The following is a 22,736-nucleotide window of genomic DNA, read 5'->3' on the forward strand; positions in this document are numbered from 1 at the left end:
TGATAGAAGGAGAAACTGAGGACCAGAGAAAATAAGTGATTCAGGATTGGTTAAATGCTAGTTGATAGAGAAGCTGGAACTGGATTTTAAGGGTTCTGTTGCCTGGTCTATTTAAAATTTCCACTATTTAATATCATGTTGTCAGCTGCTAAAAGGTGTAGATTGAAGGAAAATATAAATGAGAAGGATCTTACCAGAAATGGCACAAAATTATATGTTACAGGATGTGTTCATATTCTATGAAAACCTATGCCAAAACTCAACCAGTTTTCAAAGTAAATGTCAGGACACCCGTATAATTCTCAGAATAGCCAAATAGGAGTGAGAAAGTGGGGGAATGTTTTCCAAATCAGAGGCCACAATCCAGTGTACTTTATAGCAAAAGCCCATGTCATTTTCAGAAGATACTGGAAATGACCTGTGATGTCAGCCTCCTTAGATGATAGAAGGAGAAACCAAGGACCAGAGAAAATAAGTGATTCAGGATTGTTATCTGAAAACCAGATAACACAGAGATATTGAACATGTCAATTGCTGTTAAAGCTAAGACAGAACTAACCACTACTGCCTCTGTATGTAAATACTGGTTATGAAAAAACAAAAAATAAATTCAAAAGAACAAATAAACCAACCCAAACTTGATTTAGAGCAACTCCTGGCACAAAGAGGAGCTGGAACAAGAATGAAAATAAGATATGCTTTAAACACGGGAGGGATTTAAAATCAGAAAAACTGCCTAGAATGTAGTTATAGAAGTAATATGGCATAATGGGGAGGTGGTGTCAAGACTCAGAGGCTACTGCAGTTAGGAAACATGGGTTCTAAGAACTAGAGCAAGATCTGTGAGTTTAAACCAGAAATGTAGACCTATAACATACAGAAGAACACCAGTGTCAAAAGATAAGTCTAGGTAAATGGCCACAATTTCATGTGGAGAGTCAAATACTAATACCACTGGAGCTATAGGAATGGTAGGCCATATGAAGATAGAAGTGATTTCATCAGACATAGCAGTGGTATAAATAATGTTGAGTAAAGTGAGTGTTGACTTCAGCCAGGGAGGTTTTATACTGCCATTTGCTAAGCAGGAACCACCAGAAAGCTAAACAAACAAACAAAAAAACTTAGAGCCAGGTGTAGCGGCACATGCCTGTAATCCCAGCAAAGACTGAGGCAGGAGAATCATGACTTCAAAGCCAGCCTCATCAACTTAGCAAGGGCCTAAGCAACTCAGTGAGTCTATGTCTCTAAATTAAAATACAAAAAACGGCATGAGGATGTGGCTCAGTGGTTAACTGCCCCTGGGTTCAATTCCTGGTACCAAAAGCAAGCAAGCAACCAACCAAACAAACCCCAAAGAACAGAAAACAAAAACAACAAAAAAACTCAGATAATATAAATTTATGTACAAACATGCTTGGGATTGAGAGCAGAGAGAAGGGTAGGTCAAGGTCATGCACAATAATTTATATACAATATCCAGAATAACCAGCAGGAAGAGGGATACACTCCTGTGGATACGAGCTGCTTTTTGAGCACTGCATGCATAAAAAAAAAGAGCTGAACAGTTAGTTTCCCCTGAACCCCATTTTTCACTCTTTTGTGAAGTGCTTCAGAAATATTTAGAAAGGAAGTGGATGAAATGTATTATTGCTGATTGAGTCAGCAGGTTTACTCCTGAGTTTCATTAGTAAATTCTTCCCAATATTTAGCAACCACAGCTTCTTTGAAGGAGGGAAAGAACCAGCTTGTCTAAAAATCAAATCCTTCCTAAGGGACAGCTGGCAGAAATATAAGGTCAAACAATTCATCTGGTATTACTGAAAAGTAGCAGAAAATCAACGCTAGAACTAATATATGTAGAACAGGTTATGACCTCAATTGGTTTCTTTATTTCTGCACCAATGGGAGATAGTGAATAGCATTTATTTTCTTCACGAGTGAGTGGAGACTAGAGACAATGCTAACAAATTTAATAACCAATATTTGGACCTTTGTAGTCACGATATCCCAAGAAAGATATTAAAGCACTGGAAAAGATCCAGGGAGAAGCAACTAAGATGATCAAGGGGAAAGCTTATCTTTCATTCAAGGACAGACTAAAAAGGATTAGAATTTCTCAGACCAGGAAGATGAAAATGAAAAGCATTAATGGGGGATGTAAGGTTAAAGTCAACTCTGGGTAAACAGAAATGTATTCATTGAATTCCAAAGCACTTAATTGGGGCCATTCGTTGAGGTTAAAAGATGTAGATTCAAGAGAAATTAAAACATGCCTTGATTTATACAGATGTCAGTATATCTATGGAACTTAGTTCTAAGACAAGGTCAGGTGAAAATTGGCAAAAGTTTAAGACACCATTGGATAAACTCACTGCCAATTGATTTATAATGCATCATTAAGAAATGGTCATGAGTTGGGTATGGTGCCTCATGCCTGTAATATCAGTGACTTCGGAGGCGGAGGCAGGAGGATTACAAGTTTGAGAACAGCCTCGACAACTTAGCCAGACCCTGACTCACATGAAAAGAAAAGAAAAAGACAGGGGAGGTGCCTCAGTGGTAGTGCACCCTTGGTTCAATCTCTGGGACCAAAACAAAACAAAACAGACAAGAAATGGTCATGATGTACCTTAATTTTTAAAATTAAGCTTACTAGGTTAACTGGCAAAACTACTACCAGTGCCTTCATATGAGACAGAATTCTGGGTTGGTTCTGGTTGCCCTATTGATCTGACCCAATGTTCTATTTCTTTCTTTCTTATTTTCTTATTGTGATATCTATGTTGGAACACCCTGCATGTAGGTTTGGGATTCCTCAATGCTTTGGACAGTCCAGAACATAGAAGAATAGTTTTCTAACTCATTAAGAAAGCAAGAGAGTCCTGGCTCTTGGCTCTGTTTGGTTTACCCATATGGGAGTATGCAACATAAAAAGGTGAAAGAAATCCTAACAGAATGCAGCAGCTGGTTAAAGGCTATTATATTGAAATTTTCATGAGTTTGACAGTAGGCCAAAAAACTACAAAATGGCAGAGAGTAGAAAAGGCAGTTGTAACAGGTTGAACATTGTTGGTGATTATTTTTTCAGTGGCAATGAAAGCTGTAATCAAATAACCTGAAAGAGATGCTGGCAGAAATAATAGAGCCCCAAGGGAGAGGGAATATGAAAACTGTAACAATGATATATGCTATGGACTAATAAACTAGACAAACATGTAGTTTGAAGTATCAAAATCAAGGATCATAGTATCATATGAAAAGCTGGTGTCAGGATGTGGGCATAAACACTGCCTGATTTGCAATCTAGAGCAAAAGATGTTGTTAATGACTTCAGATCTTGAGGATGAATGCACAACTCAAAAGCCAACTAGGATCCATGCTATTGATATGGAAACCTCCTGTTATTTAGATGATCAGTTTAGCCCAGCATTGAAAAGGAAAAACATTAAAAAAATAGCCAGAGAGGACACCTGGCTTTTGAAGCTGGGAATCTGTGATACAAACTCCTGAATGTAAGTCAAGACAAACAAGATAAGAAAGAGGAAAAATAGAAATGGGTTGAAGCAATGTCATTGTAAATTTATTCTTATTATTAGTTTTGGATGAATAAGGCATCTCAGACTATGAGTAACATTTACCAGTGCATGAAGTCCACTGGATCTTACTCATCAAAATAATGTGCTTTAAGTAGAATGTTTTAGATAACAGTAAAAAGTAATAATAGAACACAAATGACATTAGTAATCTGCTTACTAACAATTCACATTTTATGAACATGTATTCTCTATATTACAGCTTAGAGTTAAATTTGGGAAATATAATCCCTAATTTCAAATAGATTATAATTCTGGAGAGAATTGTTTTCCATAAAGTATCAGACAGATCTTCCAGAAATTATGTGAATTCCAAGAAACTGATCACTTCAGAGGCTTTTAAGGTCTCCATACTCCCATCTCTATTAATTTTCCTGTCTATTGTTTTATGTCTCTTAATATTGAGCTGGGAAGAACAATAATCCTAAATTTTACAGAAAGATTTGAGCTCTTGAATGAGGTACCTGGAGAAGTTAGAGTGTGCTGAGAGGGCATATTTGAAGCTAAGCAGTAGAAAAAAAATAAAAAAAAATATATAGACTTAGCAATTCAAATAATGAATTTTAAAATAGGATGATAAAATTCTTGAACAAAAGTTTGAACAAGTCCATTGAATGAGTCAAATCATTGATTCTGAGAACTAAAAGGACCTTAGATATCATACAAACTCCTTATTTTATAAATGAGAAAGCAAAGTTTAAGTGGCTTAATGACTTGTCCAAGACAACACAGTCAAATAACATCAGAGCTAGGACCAGAATCTGAGTTTTCTTGTTCACAGATCTATGCCCATAACCAATAATACCCACCACCAAGACGCTCAAGACATGAAGGAGCATTGAACAAATAGGGCATGTAGCTGCTCTCTAACTGTAATGAAGGCAAGAGACTAATTTACTGGAAAAGGGGGAATTACAGCTTTTTAAGAACTTGTCTCATTTTTATTTATTTATTTTTTCTTTCTGGTACCAGGGATTGAACTCAGGGGTGCTTTACCACTGAGCCACATCCCAATGCCTTTTTTTGTAATTTATTTAGAGACAGGGTCTTACTGAGTTGCTTAGGGCCTTGCTAAATTGCAGAGGCTGACTTTTAACTTGAGATGAGATCCTCCTGCATTAGCCTCCTGAGCTGCTGGGATTACAAGCCTGCAGGATCACACCTGGATAATACTTAATTTTTTGGACTGAATTAATCTCCACTTTCCTACAGCAACATACTGGGATTTCTTGTATTATATGTAATAGGAGGGAGGAGAAGATAAGTATTCAGGAAAAGAACGGTGGAATTGGGAATGGGGATGGGGCTAGGAATCTCTGTGAGACATTTAAATAATAGCTTATAGGTGTCTCTGATTTTCAGGTAGTCCTAAAATTTCATCCACAAAAGGAGAAAAAGAGTCTTAATTTCAGTTTATAAAGAAAGGATAGCTGGGTGTGGTGGCCCATGACTATAATCCCAGCACTGAGGAGGCTGAGGCAGGAGGATCTCAAGTTTGTGGCCAGCCTGGGTAACTTAGGGAGACCCTGCCTCAAAATAAAAAAAAAAAAAGGATGGGGATATACTCAGTAGTAAAGCACTTGCCTAACATGCACAAGGCCCTGGGTTCAATTCCTAGTACCATAAAAAAAAAAAACAGGGCTGGGGTTGTGGCTCAGTAGTAGCGTGCTAGCCTTGCATGCGTGGGGTACTGAGTTTGATCCTCAGCACCACGTAAAAAATAAAATAAAGGTATTGCATCCATCTACAACTAAAAAAATAAGAATCAAAAAAACTGAATAAACTACACACACACATACACACATACAACATGTGAACATAACGCCATATGGTGCATGCCTAAATCAATATATTATTTAATAAAATGTGATTAAAATATGTCATGTAGCAGGGCATGGTGGAGTACTTTAGTGACTTAGCAAGACCCTGACTCAAAAAAAAAAAATACTGGGGATGTAGCTCAGTGGTAGAGTCCACTGAATTTGATCCCTAGTATAGCAAATAAATAAGTAAATAAGTAAATAAATAAATAATAAAAAGTAATTTAGAGTCATGAAATAAATTAGATATAACCCAAATAAAAAATTAAAGCAAAACAGAAAAATTGAAAAGGAGGCTCAAGGAATATTAAAGGAGAATTTTTAAAGTTAAGAGATATCTCATCTGAAAAAATTTAATAAGACAAAGGGTAAACCATTTCCTAAAGGATATGTCTCTCCTTGAAGAACCAAAAGAGTCCCTTCACCCCCATTCTTTTGAGTTAAAATAGAAGCATGAAATCAAATTTTTTGAAAACTGTAGTAATGAAGATCTAGGACTGCTGTTATTGCTTTAGAACTGAATTATGAAGAATTGATGGGCAGTTGAAGAATAAAAACACACTCAATAAAAGATGGCAGGCTGAAAAAATGAGAACACATTTAATATTTGCAGACTCATAGCAGAAGCAAGTTCAAAGACTTCAGTTGGTATTGAAGAGTGTTTCATGAACTCAATTACTTCTAATTGTTGTTGGGGGAGCCAATTCAAAGTTAACTTTAAGTTAGATTCCGCTGCACGATTGATGACAGACTGTTAAAGTATCATAATAACTCAATATCTTTTCTCCTCTCCCTTGTCCATGTCAACCTAATGCATCATAATTCATATTTCACACATCCTTCCTTTGACTATTCTTTTGACTGGCACAAATGATCCCAGAAAACAGTACCACTCTGATGTTGTTACTAGGTAACAAATACTGAGTGCTACATATCAAGAATGAACACCTAAGCTCTACAAATCCAGGACTGCTACTCTCTGTCTTTGGGATACATGAAGGATTCTTTTACCTAAAACAGTTTGTGCACATACAACTGCAGAAGTTTGTATCGCTCTGAAGATGACATGAGAATAATCCCTAAAACAGATGAATAGCTTTCTGTGAAACATTCACTTCCACCATCAATAATATTATCAGGAGCTTTTTGTTCTATTGTGAAAATTATGGATCCCTTCCCCCTAAACCATACCATATATATGTTGCATTAAATGAATTTTTCTTAAAAGTAGTTTCCTATTGCATCAGCAAATTTACAATGCTAATTTTAGCATGAGTTTACTATCCAAGCTTTCTAAGGAAAGAAATAGGTATCATAGGCAAGGCTAATGATGTATTTTAAAAATAAATTCACTTGTGAATACATGGATTAGCTACAATAAATGTTCCCTTAAGAATATGATTTTTCAACTTACTTGATATAGTAGGGCACTTTGTTTGGTGAGATGGCTCTCTCCCAGGGACCCTGGACAGAAGCTGAAAAAGAAAAAGAGAAAAAAAAGTGAAGGGGGTCAAATTCACCAAAAATAGAAAAGACAACATTAATCTCCAGAATTACAATTTTACACTGATATTGGTCTGTTTGCTCAGTTGCCCATGAAGACAGGATGGATTAACCTGCTCTTCTGAAATTTCTCTCCTAATCTAAGTGAAATTGAACTCATTCAGGCAAAAAGATAAATACAAAGGGGTGGGGGCTTTCCACTGCTAAACCTATAGAACCGATAAGAAACCGAATGAGTAGACGAGGGTTTTCTCTTATGCATCTCCACTGCGTATGTTTCTTGTAATACTTCCTGTTGTTGTTTCTCAATATCTTTTAATATTTGATTGACTGTGTTTTATTAGTTTAGTGTCTGAAACATCCCTTTATGATATATTTGCATTCTAAAATTATTGAAGCTAAAATACTACTCATCATTCACGTATGCTTGTTTTGTTTTTCTTTTTGGCTTAAGGAGAATTCAAATTCATTTACAAGTTATATGTTTAATTGGTGCCTCAAAATATCAGCCAATCAATATGATCTTATTAGATGAGGTACCCAAAACTGACAGAATGGTACCTGGCATCAGAGAGTAATAAAAGTTTTCACATACTTTCTATGTCATATATGTTTATATATATATATATAAATATATATATATATATATATATATATATATATATATATATATTTATATATATATATATACACACACACACATATAAGACAAATATATAAATAAATATACATAAAGCATATATAGCGTATATATGTTACACATAATTAGAATTTATTTTATAATGACTTTATTGTATATTAGTCAAATCAATCGTCTTTACCCTGTTTTTTATTTATTTATAAAAATGTTTTTAAGTGGTGTCTTACTAAATCTTCCAGGCTGTCTTGGAACTGGCAATCCTCCTGTCCTAGTCTTCCGATTACCTGGGATTACAGCTGTGTACCACTACATCTGGTTTGCCTTTAATTAATTATCTATCTATCTATCTATTTTTGGTACCAGGAATTGAACCCAGGGGCAATTAACCACTGCGCCATATCCCCAGTACTTTTTTATTTTGAGACAAGATCTTGTTAAATTGATGAGGCTGACCTCAAACTTGTGATCCTCTGCCTCAACCTCCTGAGTTGCTGGGATTTACAGGAGTGTGCTACCATGCTCAGCTGCTTTTATAATTATATTTTTAAGATTTATGTTGTAGTGGTTTCTTTATTAAAGCTGAACCTCTAAAAATACCTTTCATAAACTGTTTGATCTGATTTTTTTTTCTTTTAAAGACAAAATAATCATGTTTGGGAGGCACTGTAACATTTCCTTAACAATAAACCCTTCCTCCTGAATCAGTTTTAAGAGATGGGAGTTTTAAGAAACATAGAATATCATCAGGAATAAAAAAAAATATATAAGAAACATTCTTATTGACATCTAGTAATTTGATGTGTATGTATATTTCTTTTCTGAAATTTCATCCCAATAATAATTTGAAGCACAACTGATGCTGACCATTATTTCCTCTTATGAAAAGCTCCATTCTAAATTAGTCTCACAGTAAATTCACTCCACAGAGTATTGAGATGTAAGAAAACGTCAAAGCTAATATATCCTTGACTACACTGTATAATATGAAAGAACAGCTTCTAATAAAAGTTAACTTCACCCACTTCTAGACAATTTAAGGGTAATGAAACTTCAGCTTCTTTGTTTTATATAGAGTAACAGAGGGCTCAAATCACCCAACCTTTAAGCAGACAAGCTGCTTTGTACCTTGGAGATATGTCACTTAAATGATATAGGAATGGATTTGTATTTAGCTGCTAATTATGCTTTTTTTTCATTTTGGCAGACAGAAATTCTTAATATGGAGAAAAAAGACATTCAGCTGTTGCTTTGAAGTAGTCCCTCACCTTTAATTTCTGTCCTTTGCATATTCCTTTCTTCTCTCCTCCCTCCCTGCCTTTCTCATTCTTTGCCCACTCTCCTCTTGCCTTTTTCCTTCTTTGGGATATAGCTCTCCTGTCCCAATTAGTTCACATAGTAAATAAGCCCTGATTTAAGAACTTTGGCTGGACTCCTTAACCTACCTGGTCAGAGTCTGATGTTACAAAATTTTAAAAACCTCTCTGGCAGAAAGCAATGTAGATAGCCAAAAATCAATGTGGATAGTTTCTCGCTGCTCAGTGTACCTCTTCTTAAAACTACAGCTTCATAAAAGGAAGAAGAGAACTCCAGAGCACATTTGGTCTAGTCCTTACTGGCTGTGAATAACCAGCTTATGAATGCCTAAACTGAGAAAAGAATGGCTATTCTTTCTTTAAAGGTCTCAGTGGACTGAGGCTGCACAATTTCTCTCATTATCTTTTCCCACTTCTTTGCCATTCTATATGGTCCAGAAATTCTTTCTGATTTATAGGATACCAGTATGTCCTATGGTAGCAGAAGACTCAATTTGATTTCCTACAATCTTCTTCAGTACCTCTCAGAGAGAAGTGGGCTGGAGAGGTCTGTGAGCTGTGTAGCCTGGCTAAGGAGCTTTCTGTCTGAAAGAAACAACCTTCAAATAGATAATGAGCAAGAGACAGAAGGAAATCCATGGTGCCCAGCCGAGGAATGCATAGAGTATCTATAGTTGACTTCTCATTGTTAAACATTAAAAGTAGAAAAATCCCAACTATGAGCTAGAGGAATTATCAGAAATTCTTGAACTGGATGGTTGAAATGATTTCAAAAGATATTTTTTAAAAAATATAATTTCCAGATCAACAAGAACTTTTTGAGCTTTTGTAACTGGAATTCTTAATCGTTAATCTTTTTTCCTTAAAATAAAAAAATCTTTTGTGTTTATTGGTAATTATCAAATAGATCCAATGGTGAGATTCAATGCATTTTTATTCCCTTAACGATGTTTTTATTCTCCCAGGCACAGTGGCATATACCTGTAATTCCAGCTCCTTGGGAGCCTGAGGCAGGAGGATCACAATTTCAAGGATAGCCTAGGCAACTTAGTGAGACCCTGTTTCCAAAAAGAATTAAGGGAGGTGGAGACAGTGTTGTATCTCCATAGTAGAGTATACCTGGGCTCAATCCCCAGTACTGCAAAAAAAAATTTTTCCCCCTTTGATGACTGACATTTTATAAATTCACTTAAGCAACTGCTTTGCAGTCATCATTTGAAACCCTGAAATTTTATACTCAAAAATGTCCTTGACACAACAAAAAGAGAAAAATAGCAATAGCTTTCCCCCATTCCTTTTCTGCCCCATCACTACACATGCACATACGTTGGACTGAACTACTTGCTTTAGAAATAACACTCTGTAGGATGGTGGTTCTATGGGATTGGATTCAGTGCTCCTTCCTTAGAGATTGTTAAAGGATTGTTGGCAATTTCATTTGGGGCTACCAGATGATTCTAGTCTTGCATCTATTCAAAAGTTGATCAGATATATGATAACTCTTATGAGTGTGCCCCAGAATTATTATTTCATTTCTTGCAGTAATGCTGACACCAACAACAGCTGTTTCTTATCTCTGTGCACCAGTGGAAGTTTGCCATCCTTCACAAAGCTAGCCTATGTAATAGGCACACACATCATTTATGCCTGATGTGTACATTTTTAGTAGCCCATCAAAAGCAGATTTATTGGCTAATAGTTTTTATATGACACTAGTCTATCCTTTGGTATTTTCTTACACAGATGTTTCTATAACCACTATGTGTAATTCCAGTGCAGCTTTGTGATTCAGATTCTTGAGTGTAAAAATCATTCATTATCATACAGCACCAGAACCATGGGGTATTGCCTACTGAATTTAAATAGTAAACTACACATGAATTTATTTATTCCAAAATCGACCTCTGAATTTCCCCTTGTGTTACAGATACAATATGTTATTAAGAGCAAGAATGGGTAGCAATTCTACCTTCAAATGCTTTCCTTCATTGAGGTGACAGGATTCAATATTGTTCCCAAGGTGGTTTTGAAAATCACTAATACAGGCCATGTTAGGAAGTTCTGATTTCAACCATTTTTTTAATGTACAATGAACAGAATGTGCCAAGTGATGCACCCCGGTGTTAAGCCATATTTTAAGTGACACAAGGGCCTCACCAGAAAATTAAAAAGAATGCTAATGTTATTTAAAGCATGCCAAAAGAGCACTCTCTGGAATTCCAACCCAAATACATTCATTAATCTTTCTACTTTTCTTGTCTTTGTTGGACTTGGAGCTTGATAATATAGTTGGGTCAAGAAAAGTGGGAAAAGGACAAGGAAAATAAATAACAGCTTCTGTTAGAGATAAAATAAAAAAAACTCAACTCTGGGATTAAGAGAAAGTCATTAGCTATCAGCTACTGGTACATGACTCCTTGGAAGTAGGCAAATTTTAGTTATGGTTTTATGGATTCATTATATATTGATGCAATGGGCAATGCTTCTTGAACTTTTTTCCCACTATCTCCCCACCCCCACTTCCAGGAATTTTTAAGATGTGTTTCCTCATTGCTTTACTCTCTATAAAATTTGAATACCATTGATATACTCTATGTATGTTTATATATTGAATGTACTTGTGCTTTATGTATAAAAAAGAGTAAGATTTTTTTTCATTCCCAGGAACCAATTTTTGCCCCCTTTGGGACAATCTCATCCTCACTGAGAATGCCTGATATAGAGGAACTTGGGGCTGGAGAGGAACAAGGAGTATTGAAAACCTCATATATGCCTGAAACATATCCTGAACTCATTTGATACGTACAAGGACCTGTGAGTTAGATATTATTTTCATTTTGCAGATGGTGAACTTGGTAAGATCACATGAAGTAGCATGTCTAAGATCCTAAGTCAGTACATAATACATCCTAATTTTGGTTTATTATTCAAAATAAAATCATATGATTCAGGGAGGAAAAAACAAACATATTACATGCCTTGCACATACATAATGTAATCCTATCATATGTATTACGAAGTTACAATATTCCATCATTGCAGATGAAGAAATGGAGGCTCTGGAAAGTTCAGGTCATGCAGTTAGTCAGGAGTACATCCAGGTTTACAAAGAGGTCTATCAAGTCATTGAACTCATGTGTGGCATATAACAAGTACTCAATAAGTATTTGCCAAAAGAATGAGAAAATAAGTAAATCTTAAAAGGGATTGTAATGCTATCTAGACCAAGTTCTCTATGCTATATTTGATTTCTAAATTTACCTTCTATATCATTTCCACCAAATGATTTTTCAGGAGCTGCTTGAACAACTTCATTGTCACCACATTTTGAAGGGGCTCTTTTGAATTTCCTAAAGCTTTTGTGATGATTAGAAACAGCTTCCTTTTATTCTGGTCAAAATCTGCCTCCCTATGATCTGTAATCACCACCATCAGTCCTGTCCTAAATGTCCAAAATAATTCATCTGATCAGTTCAGAGAAGCTAATTTCAAAGAAGCTAAGACTTATTTTCACCTGATAAAGATGAAAATAGAGCCCCAATTCTGAAAGAAATAAAACAATATCTAACATTACTTCATTCATTATGCAACATATTTTTACAGAACAAATATCTTCTATGTGCCAGGCCCTGGACAAAGTGTTGGTGATATTTTAGTAAATAAGAAAGGTGCAGTTCCTAATGCTTTGTATATAATTTTAGGCTCTGAGGATATTTTAAAATGAGCACACCTCTATTCCAGCATTAAAATCAACCAACTGGTATTTACTGAATATACATGTGCTCAGGTCCCTACTAGATAGGTGTAGGCAAGAGTGAGGTGGGGTGAGGTTGGGTGAGGTGGGGTGAGGTAGGGTGAAGTGTGGTGGGGAAAGAAATCTTAACATGCCCCATGTCCTTAAGGATTTTATTATTTAAATAGGATTGGGGCCAGGAGAGGTGGTCCATAATTGTAGCCCCAGTGACTAGGGAGACTGAGACAGGAGGATTGGAAGTTCAAGGCCAGTCTCAGTAACTTAGTGAGGCACTGAGCAATTTAATAAGACCCTGTAATAAAAAATAAAAAGGACTGAGACTAGGGGTGTGGCTCAAGGGTTAAGTTATCCTAGGTTCTATCACTGGTACAAAAAATACAAAACAAAACAAAACCCACAAAAACAACAACACAAAACCAGGATTTGGTTTAGAAGAATGTATATTATAATGTGATTGTATCAGTCAGGGTCCTGGCACGTTCAAATTGGGTGAGCAGAATTTAATAAAAGGGCTGTTCACAGAGGTGTGTGCAGAGTGTAGGGAAATTATAAAGGATAATATCAACAACAGGGAGTTTTTTTTTAAATATATTTTTTAAGTTGTAGGTGGACACAATACCTTTATTTTATTTTTATTGGTGCTGAGGATCAAATCCAGTTCCTCACATGTGCTAGGAAAGCGCTCTACTGCTGAGCCACAACCCTAGTCCCAAGCGAGCCTTTTTATATGTGCATTAGGTAAAGAAGATCATAAGACAGGATCATTGTTCAGGAGAAGTGGGCAGAGAAGGAATCATGGAATAGGCATTCCAGCCTCATTCTCCATCATTCCACCATCTCCTACCAAGGTGCTCCACTAAAGCCAACCTGAAGCCAAGAGTGTTAGGGGTGCTCTTCATGTAGCCTACACAAGTCAACCTCCCAAGGCTCAGAGCAACACGGGGAAATGTGGAGAGTAGATATGGAGGGGTAAAGTATAGACATTTCCTTATACTCCAACTGAGGCAGTAGCCTCCTCAAATCTTCTACAGGTTCTCCATAGCTTCTCTGCTACTCAGTAGAACACTAATAGATTAAATTTTCATAAGTATTATTTAGAGAACATGGATTTCTCCCTGACTCAAAAACCTTCCAAAATACCTCTGAATACAAACTCAATTTTCTTCTTTTGGTATCCAAGGCTCTTAACATCTTAATGTCACCTCATTTATTTTCTCTAGTCTTTCTGTACATGACCCCAATGCTTCTTGTCCATGCTTTCAAAACTCCGTGCTCAGTAATGTAGACAGTTGCTTGCATTATTTCACATCTCCTCTTCTTTAGGATAGTAGCTCCCTCTTATACACAGTTTTTTTTTTCTGCTTTTTACATTTTAGTAACTCATGGTCAACTGTGGTCAAAAAATATTAGAGAATTTCTGAAGTAAACAGTGCATGAGTTTTCAATTGCTCACTGTTCTGAGCACTGTGATGAAATCTCATGATGAATGGATCTGTCCCTTTCACTTAGCACAATGCATTTGAGGTCCATCTATATTGCTGTATCAACAATTTGTTCCTTTTAATTGCTAAGTAGTATTACATTATATGGATGTATCAAAGCTTAGTTATCCATTGAACAGATGAATGGCATTTAGGTTTCTTCCACTATTTTGGAATCATAAATAAAGTTGTTATTGGCATTCATGTACAGGTTTTTGTGTAAGCATAAATTTTAATTTCTCTAAGGAGAATGATTAAGAGCAGGCTTGCTGGGTTATAACAGATTTTTAAAAAATCCATCAAGGTACTTTATTTTTTATTTATTTATTTTTTTGGTGGGGGCAGTACCAGGGATTGAACTCAGGGGCACTCGACCACTAAGTCACATCTGCAGCTCTATTTTGTATTTTATTAGAGACAGGTCTCACTGAGTTGCTTAGCACCTCACTAAATTTCTGAGGCTGACTTTGATCTCAGGATCCTCCTGCCTCTGCCTCCAGAAGTACTGGGATTATAGGCGTGCGCCACTGCGTCTGACTATAACAGATTTTTAATGGCTAGACATATTCCAATAATTCATGTACCATGATTTCTTGAAGAAATTCCCTCTTTAGGAACCTTTAGGTTGTTTCCAGTTTTTCACTGCCAGGCATGGTAGAACTTGCCTGTAATCCTAGCAACTCAGGAGGCTGAGGCTGGAGGATCACAGTTCAAGGCCAGCCTTAGCAATTTAGAGAGATCTTGTCTCAAAATAAAAATAAAAGGTCTCAGTGGTAGAGTGCCTCTTGGTTCAATTCCCTGTACCACAGGAAAAATAAAAATAAACACAAGGCTACAATGAACGTCTTTGTAGATAAATCTTTGCACACTTTTTTGTTAATTTTCTTAAGCAAAATCTCTAGAAGTATATTTACTTGATTAAATTCTATGAACATTTTAAAGGCCTTTTATATAAATTATACTACTACCATCAAAAGTCTTTCTTTATTGATCCATGTCACAGAGGGAAATCCATTTTCTGCAGGTAAGTGGTATTTTGTTGGTATAGTTCTCAAGGAACATTAGATATACTGCTTGATACAGTGGATTATTTGAGAACATTCCTCTCTCAATCCCAGATAAATTATAAATTCCTTGAATTTAAAAAGGCACTCAGCACATTGACTTTCCATTTCAAAGCCTAATCCTGTGTCTTGAGATCAAGTGGAATGTACAGAGCACCAATTTGGAAGAACTTGGTTTGAGTCCTGACTCCATCACCACTTCTTGATCCTAACTAAGTCTTTTCTTTCTCTCTCCAAACCCTATTTTCCTTATGTGCAAAATGGAAGTAATATCTCCCTCACTGAAATGCTGTCAGTATAAAATGGTAAAATCAATATGAAATTGTTTTGCAAAGTGTTAATCATTATACAAATAAATCACATAACTATGAGATATTGTCTGGAAGATGATAATTATAGACTCAACCTCCCTGCTTCAATTGGACAGTGTTCACCTTCAGATCTTAAATCCACTCTTAGCTACTATTAATGTGCCACATGTAGTATAAAGAATGACAGAGACAAATGCTTTTGAATGTTATCTAATTGGCTGAACTTATGGTTCTTTTTTCTACATCTCTACTTCTTAGACCAATGGCATCTGCCCAACAGATCCTTCATCAGTATGAATGATTAACAGATTAGTTTATATTTCATACAGTGGGAAACAGGGGGCCATAAACTATTTTATAATTACTATTATAAAAAGATAAGAAGGTGGTTCTAGTGGTACCATGTACATGGATTATAGGTAGGAGAGTGGTGCTGAGAGGTAATTCTTGATTGAATTTGGTACTCAGGTGTAGTATAGTGAAAAGACACAGATGACTATTTTTTTAAGACTTAGTTGCCCGGCAATTGGTGGGGGGTGGTTCACTTGTGGAAACCTCCAATTTAAATTTGTAAGTTGGGAGGTGAATTTAAAATAAATGACACGGCTGGGGTTGTAGCTCAGTGGTAGAATGTTTGCCTAGCATGTGTGAGGCACTGGGTTTGAACTTCAGCACCACATAAAAATAAAATAAAGGTATTGTGTCTATTTACAACTAAAAATATAAATAAAATAAGTGACATAGTTATGTTAAAATATTTGGAATGTGGGTCTTTTTACCCAAACTTAAGTGAGAGGATAATATCATAAGCACTAGAAAGATAGCTGAAGCTATGAGAATAGCTAGACTCTTTAAGGAAGGGAATGTAAAAAGAGAATTGTCTTTATATAACATATTTTCACACAATGGAATATTTTAAAAAGAATGAAATCCTATCATTTGTGATACTGTGGATGGACCTTGAAGATATGCTAAGTGAAGTCAGTCAGTCACAGAAGGACAAATACTGCATGATTCCATTTATATGAGATATCTAAAAATATTCAACCTTAGAGAATCAGAAAATGGAACAATGGTTTCCAGGGCATGTGGGGACAGGGAATGGGGAGGTGTTGTTCAATGAGTGCAAAGTTCCAGTTGTGTGAGATGGCTGAGTTATAGAGATCTGCTGTACAACATAACATAGTGTTTATAGCTAATAACACAGTGATATGCACTTAAAAATATTAAGAAGGTAGATCTTATGTTTTCTTACCACACCTATGCACACCAAAAGCAAAGGGACAGAAAAAGTCTTGAGGGGCAATGGATATGCTTTATCTTGACTGTGGTGATAACATCATGGTTTTATACATATGTTCAAATTAATTAAATTGCATAGCTTTTTGGTATGGCAAGTATACCTCAATAAAGCTGCAAAAATAAAAATAAAAAGATGGGTGGGTATTTTGTCCAACACTGGACAAAGAACAAGGAAACTGTTCTTCAAGGGATGCCTCCAAATAGTGGTAGCAATAGAACAGAGTAAAATAATAAACAATACAGAAACTAGAATAAGGTAAGGTGAAACACATGGACAACCTATTTGATAAGGTATGACCAACTATGACTTCAAAGAACTGAGGGTGTAGAAGAGGAAGATGTGTTAAATCCCATGAGCACTAATGACGACAATAGGGCAATTTCACAATAGTGGTGATGTCTGGATCAGATTACAAAGGTTGAAGGAGGTAACAGACAGAGGGGAAGTTGCAGATCTAGGTCCTAACAAAGCATCTGAGAAGTTGTGTTTGAAAAGAGGAAAATCTAAGTGGAAAGGGGCAACATCTGAGGATTATTTGTCCTTTTCCCTTGCTCTTCAAGTCTTTGATCTCCCATGTAGTTCAAGTCTTTCCAACTTTCCGTATTCTTTTTTTTTTTTTTTTGTACTGGGGGTTGAACTCAGGGGAACTGGATCACTGAGCCACATCCCCAGTTCTATTTTGTATTTTATTTAGAGCAGGGTCTCACTGAGTTGCTTAGGGCCTTGTTTTTGCTCAGGCTGGCTTTGAACTCGCCATCCTCCTACCTCAGCCTCCCAAGCAGCTGGGATTATAGGCATGTGCCACCTTGCCTGTCCAGGGTATTCTTTATACTGTTAAATTATATGAAAAAACTTATTTCCACTTTCTAAAGTCATAATCAAGATTATAATATAATTTTTAAAAATATTTTTAGTTGTAGTTGGACACAATATCTTCAAAACATTACATAGTTCTTGATATATCATATTTCACAATTTGATTCAAGTGGGTTATGAGCTCCCATTTTTACCCCATATACAGATTGCAGAATCACATCAGTTATACATCCATTGATTTACATATTGCCATACTAGTGTCTGTTGTATTCTGCTGTCTTTCCTATCCTCTACTATCCCCCCTCCCCTCCCCTCCCCTCCCCTCCCCTCCCCTCTTCTCTCTCTGCCCCCTTTACTGACATTCGTTTGTCCCCCTTGTATTATTTTTCCCCTTCCCCTCACTTCCTCTTGTATGTACTTTTGTATACCTCTGAGGGTCTCCTTCCATTTCCATGCATTTTCCCTTCTCTCTCCCTTTCCCTCCCACCTCTCATCCCTGTTTAATGTTAATCTTCTTCTCATGCGGACACAATATCTTTACTTAATTTATTTACCTTTATGTGGTGCTGAGGATCAAACCCAGCACCTAGAATGTGCTAGGTAAGCCCTCTACCACTGAGCCACAACCCCAGCCCTATAATACCATTTTTAAGTTTTCATGTAGTTATTAAGACTGAATGTATATGTATGAATGCATCTGTTATTTTTCCCCATTGTTATTGCTTTCTCTAGGATTTATCTTTTCTTTTGATGTAATGCATATAGTTTCTATAGCAAGAGTAAGTTTTTTGTCACTTATCTGAAAGGCCAAGTTAAATTTAACACTTTTCAAAACATTGAATTAAAATAAGAATAGTGCTTTATATGTCTATGTCATATATTGAAAGTAAAGATTCAATGAAAACTTTAAGATCACTTACTAAACTTTCAAAGATGGGCAGATTTTCCATAAAGATTTCAACAGCTAAGACAGATGGGCTACATTCCAGAGGGGAAGGTCACAAGAGTGATGAATGAGACCTCTAATGTCTGCCATAGCTGTGAAAATCTTTATGGCTAACTAAAATTCCTCATGAATAACAACCTGTAAATATTATATGAGCTGTCAGACAGATAACACTGAGCTTTGAGACCATTGCACCTGGTGAACAGAATCCAACACCATGGGATTTGTCAGGAAGTTGCTAAGTCACTTAGAGTATCAGGCTTATACTTGATCTGGGAAGTCAAGAGTTCATACTAAACTACTTGGCAAGGTGACTAAGATGCGGGGATAGCACTGTATCATATCCAGCACTACTGGCTTCTTGGTCTAATAACCAATATTAGACCACAAAGCCTAAAAATAACCAATATTGGGTGGTGTTATTCGTGAAAGAAATGCTCCTTCAAATTGACTTATAGAAAAATTTCAAGAACCTCATTGTGATGATTAGAAGGGTAAGAAAGAAATCAAGCCTCATAAGGTTGGATTCAGAGGGATGTATGCTAATATAAATGGTGCTATGATTAACTTATGCTCAAGGAATTTCTGAATAAACTTAAACAGAATTGGCTGACTTCATTACCAGAGAACATTCCTTCAGGTAATGGTGGTTGTAGTCTTTGGGCCATCTGGGTTAAGTCAGGTTACTAACAAGTCTGTGCAATACCCCAGGTGCCTTTAGTGTCTCTCCAGATGTGCTTTTAAAAGAAGGCAGGCAGTCAACACCATTTGCTGAGTGCTCTCTGTGTGACGGGTATTATATTAGGCACCAGGGAAATTTCAAGGAAAGTAAAATTGGAAACCTGAGACAGTAGGGAGCAACACAGATATTAAAAACCAAATGACTATAGATGAGGTATACATCCATTTACAAAGCAAGATGAGAAGAGAAAAAGCTAAAGACATGACAACAATTAAAGTGATGAGAGGGTGGGAGCGATTGAATTTTGGTCCTGCTATGAAATAATGAAATATGTACATCTCAGCCATAGTCTCATGGTGAGCAGAGTGTACTTCTCAGCCCCTTGACCTTGGGCTTGCCTATGTGCTTGCTTTAGCAGACATGATATCCTCTTGTGCTCTGGTGATCTGCCCTGAGAAAGTGATCATTCAGCATGGGTGGGTTTCAAAACTATATATATATATATATATATATATATATATATATATATATAAAATATTTTATTGCTCTCTTTAAAATTTATTTATTTATTTATTCTAATTAGGTATATATGACAGCAGAATGCATTTTGATTCATGTACACAATTGCAGCACAACTTTTTATTTCTCTGGTTGTAGATGATGTATCATCGTACCATATGTGCAGTCATTCATGTACCTAAGGTAATGATGTCCACCTCATTCCACCATCTTTCTGCCCCCATGCACCCTCCCCTCCTCTGTCTCCCCTTTGCCCAATCATAGTTTCTTCATTTTTTCCCATCCTCCCCCATTATGGATCAGCATCCACTTATCAGAGAAAACATTTGGCTTTTGTCAAAACCCACTATATTTTGAGATAATCTAATCTGAATTAAGCCTGGAGGCAAACCCAATCAACCTGCAGCATGAAGTAGAGCTTTCCAAGTCAAGCTTTAGCCAGACCCATAAACATAAGAGTACCAAGCTTTGAATTCTCATATAGCTTTTGTATGTAAGCCACCCAACTTTGGGGGTGACTTATTTTCAGCATTAATGTGAACACAGATGACAAAGAGATGGAGAGATAGAGAGAGAGGAAAGAAAATCAAGTAACTAAAGAAGAAAAACTAAATCCCAAATCCAGTCTCACATTGGTTTAGCCACTTCCTCTACTATTATCCAAAGACAAATGGGGATTATTCCCTTTAATCTATGAAGTTAAGACTTGTAGATTGCCATTCACTGGTTTTTGGACCCCTCCTTTAAAGATGACAGTCCACAATGGTTACATGTATAAACTTGAATAAGTTGTTAAATTGTCCCCATCTCAGTTTTCTCTTCTGTGAAATGGAGGTAACGATAGACCTCATTACACAGGGTTGTTGCCCCGATTAAATGGGTTAATCCATGTAAAATACTTCCTGTGAGGAACACAAAGTGCTCAATGTCTTTTATTTATTCCTACTCCTACCCTTATTATTGTTATCATTCATGCAGTGAGTTATCAGGATATTTATCCCATTAATTAACTTACTCTCAATGTAAGGAATCCCAGGGTAACCAGGAAAATGAGATGGACTTCCTATGATTCTAGAGTTAACCACCAAAGCACAGATCCAGAGAAAAACTCCAGGAAATAATCCCTCTTCTTCCTTTGTTAGCCATTTTCTGATTCTTCAGAAAAAAATTTATGCAGTTCTTAGAGTAGTAAAACATGAAAGAAGGCAAATCTTCCTTTTGGCATTCTGATGCTGCTGTCAAGTATGAAAACCAACTGACTTTTATCATTTTACATTAGTATTTCTTAGGAATTCAAAACAAATAGCTAAGTATTTTTAGAAAGAAATGAAACAAGACATTTTAATTTCAATTTTTACTTTTAAATTAAACTTCATATTACCAAACTTATTATCTTCCTTTTTTAAAATTTCAGTTAGCATGGATGATTATGTTATAGGAAAATTCTGACCTATAGTTATGCACTGTCTTATTTAAGATATAAGCTTTGCTGTTCTTTATTTTCCTCCAAGATAGCAAGGTTCTTTTGAGTTTTTGTGTTAGGTTCCAAGAATCACTGAAGGTTCAGTTCAAAAGTTTCTCTCTTCCCCTAACATCTTTATGACCTAACCACCTTACATATTCATTATACATATATCTACTCCAGACTTCCTAGATCAAGGTTTTTGAACCCATTTCTTTCTTTTGATAGCTAGCCTAGGTTAAGTTCTACAACAGGAACTTTGCTATGGTTTAGACTTAGTTTATCCCACAAGGATTTGTACATTAGACATTTAGGTCCTCAGTGTGGCAATACTGAAGTAGTGGAACCTTTAAGAGGTGAGGCCTAGTGGGAGGTGGTTAGGTCAGTGGGGCAACTGCCTTCTGAAAAGATTAAGAGAGCTCTCATGAGACCCTGGTTAGTTTCTAAGAGAGTGACTTGTCATGAAAGAGCAAGTGTAAGCCCTCCTTGTCTGGCTTCCTGGTTTGGCATCCTGTCTTGCCATTTGTTTCCCACTAGCACATGTTCCTACCATTGTAATGCTCTTCGCTATGTGATATAGCAAAGAAGCCCTCACCAAAGACTGAACCAATGGGGCTGCCTGATCTTGGATTTTTAGCTTTCAGAACTGTGAGCTAAATAAACCTCTTTTCTTTATACTTATCTAGCCTTGGGTATTTTGCTATAGTTATGGAAAACAGACTAAGACAAACTCTTTCACTTTTTGCCTTTTGAGTATAAATACCTCTGTCCTTAACTCACACCATAAATGAGCTCATCATATTCCTCTTATAATTTTTCCCAGACATTTCCTACTCAGATTTTCTCTTTCCATATCAAATTGCCCCCATGTTGACTAATCCTTCAATTATTCTCTCTCTTGCCTGCCTATTTCTATCTCATTAAAACATTAGCACTCTCTAAAACCTATATTTATATTCATTATACATACATAAGAAATCCCCTTTTTGAACAAAAGGGCTATAAGGAGACTACTCATAAAATTGGAAAGGGGTATATTCATCATATCAGAATGGTTAAGTAGAAGGGAGAGCCTGATTTCTCATTACTGAATGCATCTTGTGACTCTTGCTAATTGAAATCAAGGACCGAGCAATTAGAAGCATTCTTTGCTAGATTTCTATCAGATGGAATACTCTTTATTTTGGATTTGCATGTAGCCTCAGGGACAATGCACATTAATACTAGTCTAGATAGAGCATCTTTATTCCTTCACTGTACAATTAGTTCTTATTTCCATTCTACTCTCACAGCACCCACAATTTACCACAACTACACAAGTTTCTTTCATAGGAATATCTATTATGTTCAGAATTTGAGTGTGCCAAGACCAAAACTGTCTCTTTCGTCTTTATAGTCCAAGTGCCTAGTGTTTTTTAACAAAAATATAAATGAATGAGTAAGCACAGCAAGTAAGAATGCTACCAGTGCATGCTTCTTACGAGCTCGGAATCCTAAGCCTTCCTTTTACAATAAGAACACAACCC

At 36.2% G+C, this 22,736-nt stretch overlaps 1 protein-coding gene across 8 annotated transcripts in view; it reads right to left on the reverse strand.

Moving 5' to 3' along the window:
* The window catches only part of Dmd (dystrophin), a 2,062,171-nt gene that overhangs the window by 203,187 nt on the left and 1,836,248 nt on the right, over positions 1–22,736 (reverse strand). For all 8 annotated transcript variants that reach the window (XM_071606751.1, XM_071606753.1, XM_071606749.1 and 5 more), the window contains one exon: positions 6,831–6,891. In XM_071606751.1, the coding sequence (XP_071462852.1) occupies positions 6,831–6,891 (61 nt within the window). The remainder of the gene's footprint in view (positions 1–6,830; positions 6,892–22,736) is intronic.

This window comes from Marmota flaviventris, chromosome X, assembly GCF_047511675.1.
Source record: "Marmota flaviventris isolate mMarFla1 chromosome X, mMarFla1.hap1, whole genome shotgun sequence".
NCBI classification, from domain to species: Eukaryota; Metazoa; Chordata; class Mammalia; order Rodentia; family Sciuridae; genus Marmota; species Marmota flaviventris.